The sequence below is a fragment of the Malus sylvestris genome, chromosome 16 (assembly GCF_916048215.2).
Source record: "Malus sylvestris chromosome 16, drMalSylv7.2, whole genome shotgun sequence".
NCBI lineage: Eukaryota > Viridiplantae > Streptophyta > Magnoliopsida > Rosales > Rosaceae > Malus > Malus sylvestris.
In genome coordinates this window covers 18,291,637-18,308,804 of record NC_062275.1, presented here as the reverse complement: position 1 = coordinate 18,308,804, position 17,168 = coordinate 18,291,637, and the positions used below count along the sequence as shown (strand labels likewise).

The window sequence follows — 17,168 nt, the reverse complement described above, 5'->3', positions numbered from 1 at the left end:
GAGACCTAATTTTCACTGAGGTCATAGTTTAGGGACTAAATCAGCACTTCACCCTAAAATTTAAAATAGTGAAGTTTGGGGATGAGATTTGACACTGAACATACCACTTGAGGAAAATCTTTGGTGGTAGTCACTATTTTTGGCAAATGGGCTCGCCGAGGTAAAGGACACCCAAGCAAGACTTCAATGAGCTGACCCATGCCACCTTGGGCTGGGAAAGGGCATAGTGGGAGGAGTGATGATATCATGGGCATAGAATATACAATTTAATATGTACTTGAACCTGAAGGCCTTAGACCTATAGGGCAAGCAAATGCTTAGCTTACTAAAGTTTCACATGTGGTATACTCACAACTAAGGGTGGGTAAACGGGTATAGGAACCAGGGGTCGGCACGAGTACGGCTCGGTTCTAATTTATTAAAAGCCAAAATGAGGCGGGGTGGGGCGATACCATTTTAGGGGTAGGCCGAGTCTAGCTATATAGAAAAACAAGGCCCTGGACCGGCTCGTTTGTAATTGTAAATGACGAAGGAGATTGAAGATCAAAATATCTTCCAATCTTAACCGTTAGTTTTTACCCTAGGTCTCAATCAAACCTGAGTCTCCTCCCTTCCATCCACACTCTCCGTCTTCGTCAATCATTTTCTCCACCACCCAGAACATCATCACTACTGTCGAGAGTCTGGTGACCACGACGACGACCAATCTTCTTGATTGTCTTCCTCCCAGTCTCCTTCTCTCCCGAGTCCCACAACACCGCCACTAATCTCATCTTTCATACTCATCTCTATCTCCATCGATGATAACACCGAAAACCCATACCACTAATCCATCGTCATCCCATCACCGCCACAAATGATGGCCACCACCCTATCACTAGCATCGAGATCTCTGGTTTAAGCGTTATCTCCTCCTTGACGACACTACTTATTCCTCTTTCTCTTCTCCCTCCCACCCCTCGAATTGACTACACTGATTGTGTCAACTACGTCAGATCTCTATTGAACCGATCTAGAGCCTTGCGTTATCATCGATCTGATTTGAGTCATATTCTAATCTGGAGCCTCGCACCATCGTCGTCAATCGAAGTCGAGAGACAGGGACCTCGATATCTGATTGGAAAAGATGAGCAAGAGAGACAGGGACAAATAAGGGAGCTCGATCCCCTTCTATGCTGAGGAAGACGATCTCAACGAGGTCGTCCCTGACAAAAAAAAATTGAAAATGGACTCGTAGACCCGTGGACTCGGTCCAAACCAACCCGTTTCAAACGGGCCAGGTTAGGTCCGGTTCTTGTATTAAAATTTGTTATATCCGCCCCGGCCCAGCCTGATTCTTTTAAACCCGGGTCCGATCTGGTCCCTTCAAAATTGGGCCCTGCCCGGCCTGTGCCTAGCCCAACTCACAACATCAAGGGTAAATGCGCCATATGCAACTAATAGTCCATGTGTCATTCTCCTATTTAATGTGATTGATTTTTGTCTTCACACTAACTATCAATGTAATTCACCACTTGAAAAAGTAATATTGTTCTTGGTTCAAGGCATTTGGGTTTCAAGTTATATTTAGGATTATTTGAGAGCTAATCTCAATTTTTTTGGAGTATGTATGTATTTTTTTTCTCTAAATTTTTTAGAATTATCAGATTTCAAAATATTCAGTTTGGGATATGATAAAAAAATCTGAAAGATTAAAATTAGCCAAGATATAGGAAAACTCGAACCAAAAGCCCAAAGAACCTACTCATTATATTACTAGTGCTCACTTGCTGTCAATTTTCATGGAACAACTCATATGTTTCTTTGGTGATTGGGTCACATATATTTCAGTACTTATGAATAGTTAAAGCTTACATCCTCAATATAATTCCGAATTTTCAAAATTTTAGGATGCATTTCACTTCCAAACATTGACAAGAATGAGAGTGTTAACTCATTTCTAACTTTTCCCCTTATGCTATTGCTAGACCAGTTCGTTCTCGTGCTAGGCATACTCTCTGCTTGGCTCTTCTTGTACGGGTTGCCCTAAGGGCTTGCCATTTTTTTTAAAGAAACAATATTACACTAAGGAGGAGGGGTGAGCTTAGCCTCACAAAAGACTAGCAATAATATGATTCAAATTCGCATTTGGCAAAAATTAAACTTAAGACCCCTCACTTACAAATGAAGAGGAATACCAATAGACCGTAATATTAAGTGGCAAGAACTTTGCGATTTAGTTTTATTGTTTAATATGGCTATTTGCGAATGCAGAATGAGATCAAAACAATCCGCGAACTCGAAAATTCACACAAGCAAAAACTCCGCCCGAACAGATTATACGAATATATTGCCAGATCATGTCACACTACAGCTGATAGTGCCTATATTTCTTCAGAGATATGATCAGTTTTGTGGAATGCATTAATCACTCCATATAACATTGTTGCTAATTACAGTTAAACATTATATATCTGTTTGATCAAAATACTTACGTGCAACCATAATCTAAAATATCGATATTATTCCGATATTTTAATTGAAATTTCCGTGTTTTTGGACTACCGATATTTTGGATATCATCGATATTTTAGACCTTGATAGGAACTCTATGTGGTACTAAGTTACTCATGTATCTTACCATGCAATGTATAAAGTGTAAAATATTGTACTAATTCATTATATATAAATGATTATGGTATGTTTAAACTTCTTTCATTAATTACTACATATTTTCTATACTCACAATGTTTGCCAGCTCGCTATATAATCAACTTAAATCAGTTAAATCCATCATGCAATGCATTTCCTTCCAATTTTTGTGATAAACTAATAGATAATTGATTAAATAAACATCCTGTAAAGTTTCAATAAAAATTTCCAAGTTTTTATTACAATTTCCGTGGTTTTTATTTAATTTTTATCGATATTGATAATATTCCGATATTTCTATCGAAATTTTCTTGTTTTTGGACTACCGATATTTCCGATATCATCGATATTTTAGACCTTGGGTGCAACAGAACAAGAATTATGGACCAAATTCGAGAAATATGAATCATTCTGTAGACTCGTTTTTCAGTCTGCGTTCGTGACGGAATCCTGTTATGTTTGACAATTATAAAACTTTGCAATCTCCTTAACCGTAGCAGCTATAATCGGCAGTGTTTAAGGGAAAAAATTCACCAAACTCAGCAAGAGATTTTAACTCCTTCACATAGCTTTGCGGAAAAATCCTCGACACCTATTTATTTTCAGAAGATTCAAAAGATCAATTGCAGGGCTCCTTAATGATGTTCAAGATCCGACCAGACCCTTGGAGCGAGCATATGATATGACTATTACGAAAACAACAGCACAGAAAATTCCCGTGACAACGCAAACCTGTCAATTGAAAAAGGTTCAATTCTGACATGTTTTTACCGTTGTACTAGAAAGGATTACCAGCAGAAATAAATACTTTTCGTACCCATTTGAACATGTATCCGCAACCGTCATTCCACGTATATGGAATATTCATGCCAAAAATTCCAGCCACCAAAGAAAACATGGAGACGCATACAGTCCCGGAACTAAGAAAAAGCTCAAGCTGCAGCCATGAAATGTGAAGAAAATAAACAGTAATCTTAGAAAATACAGATATTCCAGATTTAGAAAGCAAAAGGAGAACAAAAGAGATTAAACGAAAAAGAATCCAGCATAGTACAGTAATATGATACACTACATCAGAAGACAAAAAAGCACCTGAATCAGCTGATTCCTGTGGTTATCGAGCTGCAAAATGAAACCATAAATTAGATAAAAACATAAACATATTATCATAAAAATTTAATATTCATAAATTAAGCACCTGTATATTAATGTAATCCTCTGTATCATCAATATATTCACGCAGCTGCAAAAGTTCAGATTTAAGCAGTTAATGTTGATAAAAAAAAATCTATTCCACGTAAAAGGACTAATCGAAGGTTTTGATGTCTACAAGAGTTTTTCTATGAAGACCAGATGGAAAACCCTTGGATGATTTTAGTGAATTTCAGTACTTGTTTGGTACTGAAGTGCTTTTATAAAAAGTGAGTATAAAAAACACCTGAGCTCAAAAAAGTGTTTGGTAAACACTTAAAAAACAACTTATTTTCACAGTTTTGGATGAAAAAAAGTTGAAAACTTGAAGCAGCAAAAATGAGCTTCGAAAAAAAAGCTGAAAACGTGAAGCAGCATAAATGTTGGATTATATGTTGAATGTTGGACTATGATTTCTTGTTAAATGTTGGATTATATGTTTAAGATAAAGTTTATAAATATTTTTCTTTTAAAAATAAAGTATATCTAGTAATTCACCTTTATTTGTTAAGAAAATTAAATTAATGGCACATCTAGTATTATACATTTTTTGGTCATTTACACAGTCATAGCTGTTTGAGATAAAAGTTTTCCAATCACTATAATACTGTTTTTTTTTTCTTTTTTTTTTCCAAAAGCACTTTTATAAATAAGTTTACTAAACTCTGCAGCTTTAGTTCTTATTCTCATAGCATAGCAAAATCAGTTTTTTTTTTTTAAAGCACAGCAATACCAAACCGGCCATAAATTAATGATTCACTTGTTGACTCAATATCATTCTCCTCTTAATCAAAAATCAGTTCTTGACATGCAATTCCTGTGCCGTTTCCTTAGTAGCGTGCTTGTACAGATTACCTCATACATACTCAACTGCAGGTTCACGCTCATGATAATTTTGCTTTGATAGGTCAAAGTCATGATAACATCATAACTCTGCTTTTGATTTGCCCTTCAAGCTGACCTAGGAATCAATGGTAATACATAATTCGCAGCGTTGTTACCAGGGGTGCCTTTCAAGGTAATATGTATGGTGTACTGTGTTTAAGGACCACCTAATTCCGTTGGGGGCGTGGTTTGTGACTATGGTGTACTTCACTGCACTTTGTGTGGGGGAGACTCGTTCTAGTGGTATACATATTGATTGGCATGGGATAGGGTGGGATGAATCTAGATCCTAAGGTTAATTTTTCCTCATAAGCCATTGAAAAAAATATAAGTTTGCCTCTAAACTAGCGCATACCGTTGCTAATTTGTTCAAGGTGCCATCAATCTGCATAAAATAAGCCTGCAAATGTATTGCTTGCCAGTTTAGCATATAGCTTCACTAAAAGAAGGCAATCAAGAAGTATGCAACATTATTACCTACCTCAAGTAACATTTCAAGTTCCTCAACGTCATTCTCATCTCCACGAACAGTGATCATAGTTGCTCTACTTGCACGTGATATTTTTGAGCCTAGGGTAGGGGAGGCAGGATACCAATTGGCAGGACCAGAGTCACTAACTGGTGAAGATGCACCAGCCAGCTTTCTTGATAAGTAAAGGTCAGCCATATCATCGTCATCGTCCAGCAGCTGTTCAAGCTCATCCCTCACCTAAATAAGCAATACAGAATTTCCAACCTTGATTTACAAGTAAAGAATAAAGAGGACAATGATAAGTTGTCTTCAATCAAACTCTGACTAAGAAACTTTTTCTCAATTCCACACTGCCAAAATCATTTTAATAGCATAGTCTGCAAATTCAACATGAGATACACAACAGAAAAAATGTGATTTACAGAAAAAAAAAAAAAAAAAAAACTGCATTTTTATGCAACTAATATAGACTGCAAGGTATGAAGTAGTTTTCAGCACAGGATGTTCACTGAGAAGTTTCTACATTGATTGTGAAATTTTCCCTCTGATCTGTACAAGTGTAACTAGATTTCGCCCATGTCCTGTAAGTAACCCAGATAGTAAACTTCCTGTTATCAGTACTTTACAGAAAAAGCTATCCTACAACTGAACTTTTCCAAAGACATGTAAGGACCTCATCTAAGAACCTCGGTGTGTGCGCAAGCGTGCACACACATACTTACATAATTTGTAATTATGTATATATAGTCACCTATAGGGAAGAGCTCAAATACTTACTAGTCTGTAGTATATGAAGATATTTCCATGTTCTAAGCCCTTGGATAAAAATTCAAAAATGGTAAATACTTAATACGGCATTCTGATTTACTTACATATGTTAATCCTTTGTCTTGATAACCGTTTTAGATTTTCATCCATTTGCTTTAACATGCTCAGCGACTTATAACACAATAACCAGTTAGTGTTGGTTCAGGCGGAAGGGAATCATGATCTCCTACTTATTGCATTTAAATCAATAACCCTCACAAGGGCAAGAACTACTATTCATTTATGCACATTATACAGAATTTTCATATACCTTTTGTACCCGAGCAGTCAACCTCGTCATTCCACTCTTCAATTTACGAACCCTATCCAAATTGCGGCTGCTAATCTGCAGGCAGAAGGGGTGTATATTTTACTAAATGAGAAAAGTGCCAACTAGAGGAAGAAATATAATTGAGAGATTATTTTCTTTAATATAAGGACAAGTGAGAGAAATATTCTCTCATAGATAAAGACGCTAAGCTTACAAAATCATGCAGGCAAATATGCAAGCGAATATTTCTATCAAGCCAAATATTCAGGTTAACAGCTAGAATGCAAAGCTAGAGGCCTACCAAAACTAACCAAAGTGTGAAGCATAATATCCAGAATCTCTTCTTTGACTCAACTTCACACCAAAATGTAGACAATCCTAGACTTCATTATATACTCTACTTAAGTAGGAAATATTCCGACATAGCCTATGCTGACAAAGGACATGCCTGAACGCTACTATCAGTGAATTCATTCATTCATTTTCTTTGTTTATTTAAATTTCAGTTGTAACTCCGCCTATGTCTTACATGGCCGGTCCCAAGCCCGGATAAAGGAGGAGGGGGAGGGCGTCAGGTAGTCGACAGCCGGCACTCCATGATCACGTTGAATCCTTATGAAAATGAATCCAGAACAAAATCGCGCTAAAGCTAGGGCGTCACCCGTAAGTGGCGCGCTGTGTGGCCTGAGCACAGTGATAAGTGAGCAAGGGTCGCTGCATCTCCATCGGCACCCGGATGCAGTGTTAAATGAGCAAGGGGGCCATAGAAACTTCTTTTCGAACGACTCCACTCAAAGTTGTTTGGGAGCATATGCTCCTATCAACTTTACCCGGGACACACAAAAGAAGTACTTTGATCCTATTAGACGTGGGAGGGTGAAGAAGCTAGGACAAAAGGGTAGAGTTCAAGAGAGCAAAATGCGTTTAGGAACGTGGAATATAGGAACCTTAACGGGAAAATCTATGGAAGTAGTGGAAGTTATGGTGAGGAGAAGGATAAATATTATGTGCCTACAAGAAACTAAGTGGGTTGGTAGTAAGGCAAAGGATCTAGAAAACTCAGGGTTTAAACTTTGGTATTCGGGCACAAATAGAACGAGAAACGGTGTTGGCATCATCGTGGACAAGACCTTGGTACAAGATGTTGTAGATGTCAAGATGGTAGGAGATAGAATCATGGCAATCAAGATTGTAATAGGACAAGAACTTATCAATGTGATTAGTGCGTACGCACCTCAAGTAGGGTTGGATACGAGTTCGAAGGAGAAATTTTGGGAAGATCTTGGAGACTTGGTGCAAGGAATTGCTCAGACGGAGAAGTTATTTATAGGAGGAGATTTAAATGGACACGTGGGCAGGGAGACAGGCAACTATGGAGGTTTTCATGGTGGCCATGGTTTTGGGGAGAGAAACGAGGATGGGGAAGCTATCTTGGATTTTGCAATGGCATATGATCTCTTCTTAGCCAACACCTTCTTTAAGAAGAGAGAAGAACATGTGATCACTTACAAGAGTGGGTCGTCAAAAACACAAATAGATTTTCTTCTAATGAGGAAAGGGGATCGTATAACTTGTAAGGATTGCAAAGTTATACCAGGAGAGAGCGTGGCTAATCAACATCGCTTGTTGGTGATGGATGTACATATCAAAAGAGTAAGACAAAAGAACAAGACTTGGAAGTGCCCAAGGACTAGATGGTGGAATCTAAAAGAAGAAAAACAAGTCATTTTCAAAGAGAAGGTAATCACCCAATGTGTGTGGGATAGAGAGGGGGAAGCTAGCCAAATGTGGGATTCCATGGCTAGTTGTATCCGAAAAGTAGCAAAAGAGGTATTAGGAGAGTCCAAGGGCTTTGCCCCACACCAAAAGGAATCTTGGTGGTGGAATGAGGAGGTACAAACAAAGGTGAAGGCTAAGAAGGAATGTTGTAAAGCCTTATACAAGGAGAGGACCGATGAAAATGGTGAAAAGTATAGAAAAGCGAAGCAAGAGGCGAAAAAAGCTGTCAGAGAAGCTAAGTTAGCGGCTTACGACGATATGTATAAACGACTAGATACCAAAGAAGGAGAGTTGGATATCTAGAAACTATCTAGAGCAAGGGAAAAGAAGACAAGGGACCTAAACCAAGTGAGGTGCATCAAGGATGAGGATGGAAAGGTTCTTGCTACAGAGAACGCGGTTAAAGACAGATGGAGAGGTTATTTTCATAATCTTTTCAATGAAGGACATGAAATGAGTGATTCTTTAGGGGAGTTGAGTAACTCAGAAGAGTGTAGAAACTACTCTTTTTATCGTCGAATCCGGAAGGAAGAAGTGGTTGTAGCTTTGAAGAAGATGAAGCATAAAAAAGCAATAGGCCCAGACAATATACCAATCGAAGTGTGGAAACTTTTGGGAGAGACAGGTATAACATGGCTCACTGACCTTTTCAATAGGATTTTGAAAACGAAGAAGATGCCAAATGAGTGGCGAACGAGCACTTTGGTGCCTATCTACAAGAACAAGGGCGACGTACAAAATTGCATGAACTATAGGGGTATTAAGCTAATGAGTCATACAATGAAGATCTGGTAGAGAGTCATTGAGCATAGATTGAGGCAAGAGACACGGGTTTCGGACAACCAATTCGGGTTCATGCCAGGGCGCTCAACCATGGAGGCAATCTATCTCTTACGAAGATTGATGGAAAGATATAGAGATGGGAAAAAGGATTTACACATGGTCTTTATAGATTTGGAAAAAGCGTATGATAGGGTCCCAAGAGACATTCTTTGGAGGATTTTAGAGAAGAAAGGAGTACGAGTAGCATATATCCAAGCTATAAAGGATATGTATGAAGGAGCAAAGACTGCCGTAAGAACTCATGAAGGACAAACCGAAAGCTTCCCCATAACTGTAGGATTACATCAAGGCTCATCCTTAAGTCCTTACCTTTTTGCGTTGGTAATGGATGAGTTAACAGGACATATTCAAGATGATATTCCTTGGTGTATGCTTTTCGCAGACGATATAGTGTTGATAGATGAAACTCAGGAAGGGGTAAATGCAAAGCTTAACCTTTGGAGAGAAGTGTTGGAATCTAAAGGTCTTCGCCTAAGCCGATCAAAGACAGAATATATGGAGTGCAAGTTCAGTGCAAATGGAGGCCAAAACGAGTTAGGGGTGAGGATCGGAGATCAAGAAATACCAAAAAGCGACCGTTTTCGTTACCTAGGATCTATCTTGCAAAAGAACGGAGAATTAGATGGAGATCTCAACCATAGAATACAAGCTGGATGGATGAAGTGGAAGAGTGCATCCGGTGTGTTGTGTGACCGCCGTATGCCATTGAAGCTCAAGGGAAAATTTTATAGGACGGCAATAAGGCCGGCGATGCTGTATGGCACAGAATGTTGGGCGGTGAAACATCAACACGTACACAAAATGGGTGTAGCGGAGATGAGGATGCTTCGTTGGATGTGTGGGCACACGAGAAAGGATAAGATTAGGAATGAGGATATCCGGGGTAAAGTAGGAGTAGCCGAAATTGAAGGAAAGATGAGAGAAAATCGGTTACGGTGGTTTGGACATGTGCAAAGAAGGCCTACTGACGCTCCGATTAGAAGATGCGACTATGGGACAGAGGTTCAGGGCCGAAGGGGTAGAGGAAGACCTAGGAAAACTTTGGAAGAGACTCTAAGAAAAGACTTAGAGTACTTAGAGTACAATGGCGTTCTAAGATTCATATAGCCGATCCCACTCAGTGACTTGGATTTTCCAAGTCTTCAATCGAGAAGTTTTCCTCACTCGGGAAATTAAGGGAACACTACCCCAACCTACATGCTCCACTCAGAAAGCTTCAACATACAAGCTTCAACAAAAGAAAATTCAAAGAACTTAGCGAAGAAGGCTTTGGTGTATTTAACACAATACGTTGAAATGAAGGAAAGCTTATTTATTGATATCCCCGATCAGCTACAAATATGTACATATACATGAGTCAAAATAAACACACAAGACGGAGCCTTCACAAAGGTTGCTTAGGAGAAGTCTCAGCAGTCGGTAGAGCCCCAGAAAGAGAAGGCACCGGAGGGGGATCATTTAGAGCCTCAGTACTGGACAGAACCCTAGAAGGAGGAGGCATCAGAGGTTGATCATTCGGAGCTTCATTACGCGGTACAGCCCCAGAAGACGAAGGCAATAAATGTCTTTGGAACAAACCCACAAATCTCTGATGATCAAGTAAAACCTGACCATCAGTTTCCTTCATCTGGTCAAGCTTCCTCTTCATGTTTGTAGCATAGTCATGTGCGAGCCGGTGCAACTGTTTATTCTCATGCTTGATCCCTCTAATCTCCTGTTTGAGACTCATCACTTCAGCCGCCAAGGATTCAACTTGGCGGGTTCGAGCAAATAGGCGTTGGGCCATATTAGACACAGAACCTGCACACTGAACACTGAGAGCCAGCGAATCCTTAACAGCTAACTCATCAGACCGTTTGGAAAGTAGTCTGTTATCTTTGGGAGTGAGAAGGTTCCTGGCCACCACCGCAGCGGTCATATCATTCTTCATCACGGAATCCCCAACGGTAAGAGGACCAGTAGGGGAGACGAAGGATGGGCGCCATATGTTGTCTGGAGAAGGCGGGGCTGCCTCTTCAACAAGGTTCAAGTCAAAACGACGGTCGGAGGGGCCAGACATTTTCAAAGGTGTTGAAGAGAGAAGAGGTCGGACAAATCAAGATCTTAGAAGTGCAATAATGAAGCTTCTACTGGTGGAGATTCAAGTGTGCTTTGGAACTTAATGTCAGCCTCTATAAAAATCTGCACTCGACGGAGCTTCGGAAATCGAAGAGGCGCCTGCTCAGAAATCGAAGAGGCGTTTGCTTTCTCAAAAGCTGGGCTGCTTAGAGATCACGAGGGTTGATCTCAGAAATCGAAGAGGCGTTTGCTTTCTCAAAAGTTGGGCTGCTCAAAGACCACGAAGGCCGATCTCAGAAATCGAAGAGGCGCTCGTTTTCTCAAAAGCTGGGCTCCCCAGAGACCACGAGGGCCGATCTCAGAAATCGAAGAGGCACCTACTTTTCCAGCCTTGTCAGCACCCGTCACACGCACACTCAGCTTTGCAGAAATTATGGGCATTCTGTCGAAGACTTCTGGGGAAGTAGAAAACACATGAATCTTACTGTTCAATCACCCACTTCTCACACGCAACAATAGCTCATGGGTACCACAGATAACTTTGCCAAAGTTCTCTGCCAAAGTTGAGCACGTGAAGCTTGCAGCTCCCACTACATCGCTCTGACCAAGAAGGGTAAAAGAATAGCAAAGAAACAGCACTAACAAAGTTTAGACCCATAAATTTTGAAGGTCTAGCTACCATATTATTACCCACAAGGGTAAAGGAACAGTACCACTGCTGGATAATTGGAAAGTCCCTGTGTGTCAACCTCTGTGCTTCGTGGCAAGGTAGACTAGCAAACATGCCCAACCTTTACTCACATTCGAGAAAACACTCCCAATAAGATTGCTTGCTCCAAAATCGAAGAGGCACCGTCCTCCGAATCTCGAGAGCCAGACTCCCAACATGACTACTTTCTTAAAAATCGAAGAGAGGGTAAAGGAACAGTACCATTGCTGGATAATTGGAAAGTCCCTGTGTGTCAACCTCTGTGCTTCGTGGCAAGGTAGACTAGCAAACATGCCCAACCTTTACTCACATTCGAGAAAACACTCCCAACAAGATTGCTTGCTCCAAAATCGAAGAGGCACCGCCCTCCGAATCTCGAGAGCCAGACTCCCAACGTGATTACTTTCTCAAAAATCGAAGAGACACTGCTCCCCGAATCTTCGAGAGCCAGACCCCTAGCATGATTGCTTTCTCAAAAATCGATGAGGCATCGTTATCCGAATCAATCGAAGAGGCGCTTGCTTTCTCAAAAGCTGGGCTGCTCAGAGACCACGAGGGCCGATCTCAGAAATCGAAGAGGCACCTACTTTTCTAGCCTTGTCAGCACCTGTCACACGCACACTCAGCTTTGCAGAAATTATGGGCATTCTGTCGAAGACTTCTGGTGAAGTAGAAAGCACATGAATCTTACTGTTCAATCACCCACTTCCCACACGCAACAATAGCTCATGGGTACCACAGATAACTTTGCCAAAGTTGAGCACGTGAAGCTTGCAGCTCCCACTACATCGCTCTGACCAAGAAAGGTAAAAGAATAGCAAAGAAACATCACTAACAAAGTTTAGACACATAAATTTTGAAGGTCTAGCTACCATATTATTACCCACAAGGGTAAAGGAACAGTACCACTGCTGGATAATTGGAAAGTCCCTGTGTGTCAACCTCTGTGCTTCGTGGCAAGGTAGACTAGCAAACATGCCCAACCTTTACTCACTTTCGAGAAAACACTCCCAACAAGATTGCTTGCTCCAAAATCGAAGAGGCACCGTCCTCCGAATCTCGAGAGCCAGACTCCCAACATGACTACTTTCTCAAAAGCGAAGAGAGGGTAAAGGAACAGTACCATTGCTGGATAATTGGAAAGTCTCTGTGTGTCAACCTTTGTGCTTCGTGGCAAGGTAGACTAGCAAACATGCCCAACCTTTACTCACATTCGAGACAACACTCCCAACAGGATTGCTTGCTCCAAAATCGAAGAGGCACCGCCCTCCGAATCTCGAGAGCCAGACTCCCAACATGATTACTTCCTCAAAAATCGAAGAGACACTGCTCTACGAATCTCGAGAGCTAGACCCCCAGCATGATTGCTTTCTCAAAAATCGAAGAGGCATCGTTCTCCGAATCTCGAGAGCCAGATACCACAGACCACTTTTTCAAAGTGCTCTGACAGAGTTAAAACATGTGAAACTGGCAGCTCCCACTACCGTGCTATGACCAAGCAGGGTAAATGAATAGCATTACTACCTGTTGTTAGGGAGACTCCTATATATGTCGACCTCCATCCCCAACGGACAGGCAGACCTGCAAAAATGCTCAACCCTTCATCATATCTGAGAGGGCACTCCCAACGAAGCCTTTCGAAATATTCAGCTTTCTTTCCCCCCGATAATACCTCTGCAAACAAGCTATACTAGAGCAAGAATATCTCATATCATCAGGGTTAAAAGCAAGAGTATCCCATATCATGCTTTTTCCCTGTCTTTTCCTTTGGCCTTGTTTTTACCTGCAAGACAAGGAGAAAGAGAGCAATCAGTCAGCACTTGGATCAAGCTTCCAGCCAGGAACTGACTGCCTGGAACCCCTTACCTGATTACTTACCTGGCATTGCTCTCGAGTACTCATCTTCAACATCTTATGTTTCCAGGGAAGATTCCGCATCTGCTTGAGGAACAGATAGGGCAAGTGCGAAGGATACAAGGAAGCATGTGGAGACAAGCGTAACAGCACACGTGCCGATACACCCATTACTCTGTCAAAAGCAAAAGTATCCCATATCAGCAGGGTGGAACGTACTCTAGATTTGATGGACTTGTTTTGACCCTCAAATTCTTCAGTCGGCCTTATACTTTGGAGGAAACCAGAAAACCCTCCAGCTCAGTTCAAGAATAAGCCTGTGGAAAGTTACTTCTTCAAAAGCAAAAGTATCTCATATCATCTCTTCTCATTTTTCTTCTCTTTATCCTTTATGCTGCTGCAAGATGGGGAGAAGGTGAACAATCAGTCGGAGCTCTGATTGCTTACCTTGTCTGTCACCTCTTTCAGCAGACCCCCTAGCTCGGCGACTTGGGGGACTCCTACTACATGGTTTGTATCGCGCTTGACCAAGCCTGAGACTACAAGTAAGCTTCAAGTGAAATTGATACATTACCTTGTGCATCTCCACCAGTTAAAGATACCACCCCTGGATGGAGGAAGAGTACTTCCAGAGAAGATGCCACATCTACCTATGAGACAGAAAAGGCAAGTCAAGACGACACCACACTCCGATACTTAGAAGTTTCGTGATTACGAGATCATTCTCCCACAATATTTCCTAATGTCATTTGTACTAAATCATTCACTTGTACTCACTAAAGGAGAGCTTGAACCTATGTACTTGTGTAAACCCTTCACAATTAATGAGAACTCTTCTATTCCGTGGACGTAGCCAATCTGGGTGAACCACGTACATCTTGTGTTTGCTTTCCTATCTCTATCCATTTATATACTTATCCACACTAATGACCGGAGCAATCTAGCGAAGATCACAAAAAGCGACCGTTTTCGCTACCTAGGATCTATCTTGCAAGAGAACGGAGAATTAGATGGAGATCTCAACCATAGAATACGAGCTGGATGGATGAAGTGTAAGAGTGCATCCGGCGTGTTGTGTGACCGTCGTAGGCCACTGAAGCTCAAGGGAAAATTTTATAGGACGGCAATAAGACCAGCGATGTTGTATGGCACAGAATGTTGGGCGGTGAAGCATCAACACGTACACAAAATGGGTGTAGCGGAGATGAGGATGCTTCGTGGGATGTGTGGGCACACGAGAAAGGATAAGATTGGGAATGAGGATATCCGAGGTAAAGTAGGAGTAGCCGAAATTGTAGGAAAGATGAGAGAAAATCGGCTCCGATGATTTGGACATGTGCAAAGAAGGCCGACTGACGCTCCGGTTCGAAGTTGTGACTACGGGACAGAGGTTCAGGGCCAAAGGGGTAGAGGAAGACCTAGGAAAACTTTGGAAGAGACTCTAAGAAAAGACTTAGAGTACTTGTATCTAACGGAGGACATGACACAAAACCGAGCGCAATGGCGTTCTAGGATTCATATAGCCGACCCCACTTAGTGGGAAAAGGCTTTGTTGTTGTTGTTGTTGTTGTTGTATTTAAATTTCAGTTGCAAAGGCCACAAGAAGCAGAGACAGGCAGCAACCAAAGAATCGACACAAAGAAACAAAACAAAAATAAGAGAAAACCCAAGTCCTACCTTAGACGTAAGTTCATCTAAAGCAGGATAAGCAGCAGTCTCAAGTTCTGTCGTACGTACAGCAAGAAAACTACAAATTGCTTCCAAAGCTACCTCCAAGGCCCGGAACTCAAATGGAGACTCTACATTACATAATCTAGATCATTCAGATATCACAGAATAAAACCACAAATCAAAAGTTTTAATGTGTAGAATGATGAATGCAAACATTTGTATATTTCCAAGAACGCTGATGACCGTCACAGAAGCCAATTTTCAATGAAAATATTTGAAATCAATGTCATACCATCTTCATCACCCGCCTCAGTATCATTTTGCCCAGCAGGGAACTCTTTCCCGTCTGTTTGACTTTCACATGTGGCATTAACAGGAGGCAACCGTCTTTGAAGCTCTTCAACAACCGGAATAACGTTTTCATCCAAGGGATCCCGAAGCAGCACCTGTCCCATAAAAGAGCTCCAGCTCATAGAAAGCACCACATATACTTTTCTTTTTCCTAGAAGATAAAGACGGCCTAAACAGGAAACGAATTTTCTATAGTCTGAATTTGCACAACCTACCTAGTTACTCCAATTACTTACTTCTCCCCCAAAACAATTAATACTAATTTTGAGTATCAAACAGTTACTCATACAACACAATTACTGTTTCTCTCTTAAATCAGCAATCTCTATCCGCGGAACAAGGTACAAAATTAATGCTGATGTCTATCCAATTCAAACTCTGTGATTCCTCAAAACCCAAAACAAATTAACTCCGTCATAAAAGAAAACGAGTTTATCGAGAGAGAGAGAGAGGCTAACCTCTTCGGCAGTGATTATTGCTTTAATATGCTGCACAACCAGAAGCAAACAAACCCAATTCAATTTATCAGCAATAACAAAAAAACATAAAAAATTGAAAAGAAGAAAACGATCACCACCTCCAAATTGAGAACTATGGCCATGTCACGGCCGAGAATGGTGGAAGGGTAAGAGAGCAAAGGGTCGACAATGCGAAGATCGCGAGCGTGAATGTGAACTCTGTGCATGATGGCATACTTGTCCACGTCCAAGACTGTAGCTTTTCCATTACAGTCCAATAAAACCCAACTCCGAGAGGACTTCTTCTTCACCGCCACCACCGCCAAATGTGGGTCCACCGGCACCATTTCCCCCTCTCGAGCCATTTCTGACCATCCCTGGAAACCACCGGACTAGACCCAACCGCGGCAACCCGATTTCACTCACATCTCTCACTATCGAACACTAATAAAAAAAAAAAAAACCCAACCAATCAAAACCTCAATTTGAATCCGATTCAGTTTGCACCATCGAAAATTTTAATGGACATTGAAGATTCGGCGTGAAGAATGCCAGGGACGGTGATTCGTTTATGATTATTTGATGTTTTATTAATATTTCTTTTACAATTTGGGGATTTGAATCTGGAATTGGGGCAGGCAGTTGTGCTTTTGGGAGACAAGGGGGAGTTTTAGGGTTCACGGGGGATGCCGTGTGCGGTTTGTTAGGGGAGGAAGTGGGGGAACTTGACAAGCAAGAAAAAGGTTTGCTTTAAAAAGGAAAGGCATACTTGAAAGAGACTTGGAGGCAGATTGGACTACAGGATTTCTGAACTTGCGGATCTTTTGTTTCTACTTTCTACTTTCTATGTCGGTAGGTCCCGTTTAGGTATTAGGCGGTTGACCATCGTTCTAGACATCTGAAATTAAAAAAGTGCATCTAGTCTTGCTTAGGCACATGTCTAGCCCGTCTAGACCCACCTAGACACCTGCCTAGGTCGCGACTTTTACTTAGATAGAAAATCATTTAACTTTCATATTGCATTTTAATTTTTTCAATAAATTGTAAGAGACTTGTTGAATACTTAGATGAACACAAATTATATGTATGTTCCCCATATTTTCATTCTGCTAATACTTTATAATCTATATGTCATTATATTTTAAAGTTCATGTATCCCAATAAAATTATGTACATTTTATGTATAAG

General features: G+C 41.0%; 1 protein-coding gene across 2 annotated transcripts; it reads right to left on the bottom strand.

Moving 5' to 3' along the window:
* Positions 1 to 3,010: 3,010 nt before the first annotated feature.
* Positions 3,011 to 16,740, bottom strand: LOC126608381 (magnesium transporter MRS2-I-like). 2 transcript variants are annotated; one of them, XM_050276256.1, is made up of 11 exons: positions 16,100 to 16,740; positions 15,981 to 16,010; positions 15,464 to 15,617; positions 15,178 to 15,299; positions 6,258 to 6,332; positions 5,189 to 5,416; positions 5,063 to 5,107; positions 3,830 to 3,874; positions 3,724 to 3,753; positions 3,449 to 3,568; positions 3,011 to 3,363 (listed from the first exon to the last, which is right to left on the bottom strand). In XM_050276256.1, the coding sequence occupies exons 1-11, from the start codon at positions 16,343 to 16,345 to the stop codon at positions 3,277 to 3,279; spliced, it is 1,182 nt and encodes a 393-aa protein (XP_050132213.1). In that variant the 5' UTR covers positions 16,346 to 16,740; the 3' UTR covers positions 3,011 to 3,276. The 2 variants fall into 2 exon arrangements, 1 of the variants encoding a protein (XP_050132213.1); XR_007617847.1 differs by lacking the exons at positions 3,011 to 3,363; positions 3,449 to 3,568 and having other exon boundaries at positions 3,726 to 3,753; positions 4,678 to 5,107; positions 16,100 to 16,738.
* Between the last annotated feature and the right edge of the window lie 428 nt (positions 16,741 to 17,168).

What these genes read in the sequence shown, in the direction of transcription:
- LOC126608381 (XM_050276256.1), bottom strand. Translation starts at nt 16,345, where the DNA reads ATGGCTCGAGAGGGGGAAATGGTGCCGGTGGACCCACATTTGGCGGTG. An exon ending in CAATAATCACTGCCGAAGAG is followed by an intron (nt 15,618 to 15,980) that starts GTTAGCCTCTCT and finishes TTTATGGGACAG; the next exon opens with GTGCTGCTTCGGGATCCCTT. An exon ending in TGAGGCGGGTGATGAAGATG is followed by an intron (nt 15,300 to 15,463) that starts GTATGACATTGA and finishes TATGTAATGTAG; the next exon opens with AGTCTCCATTTGAGTTCCGG.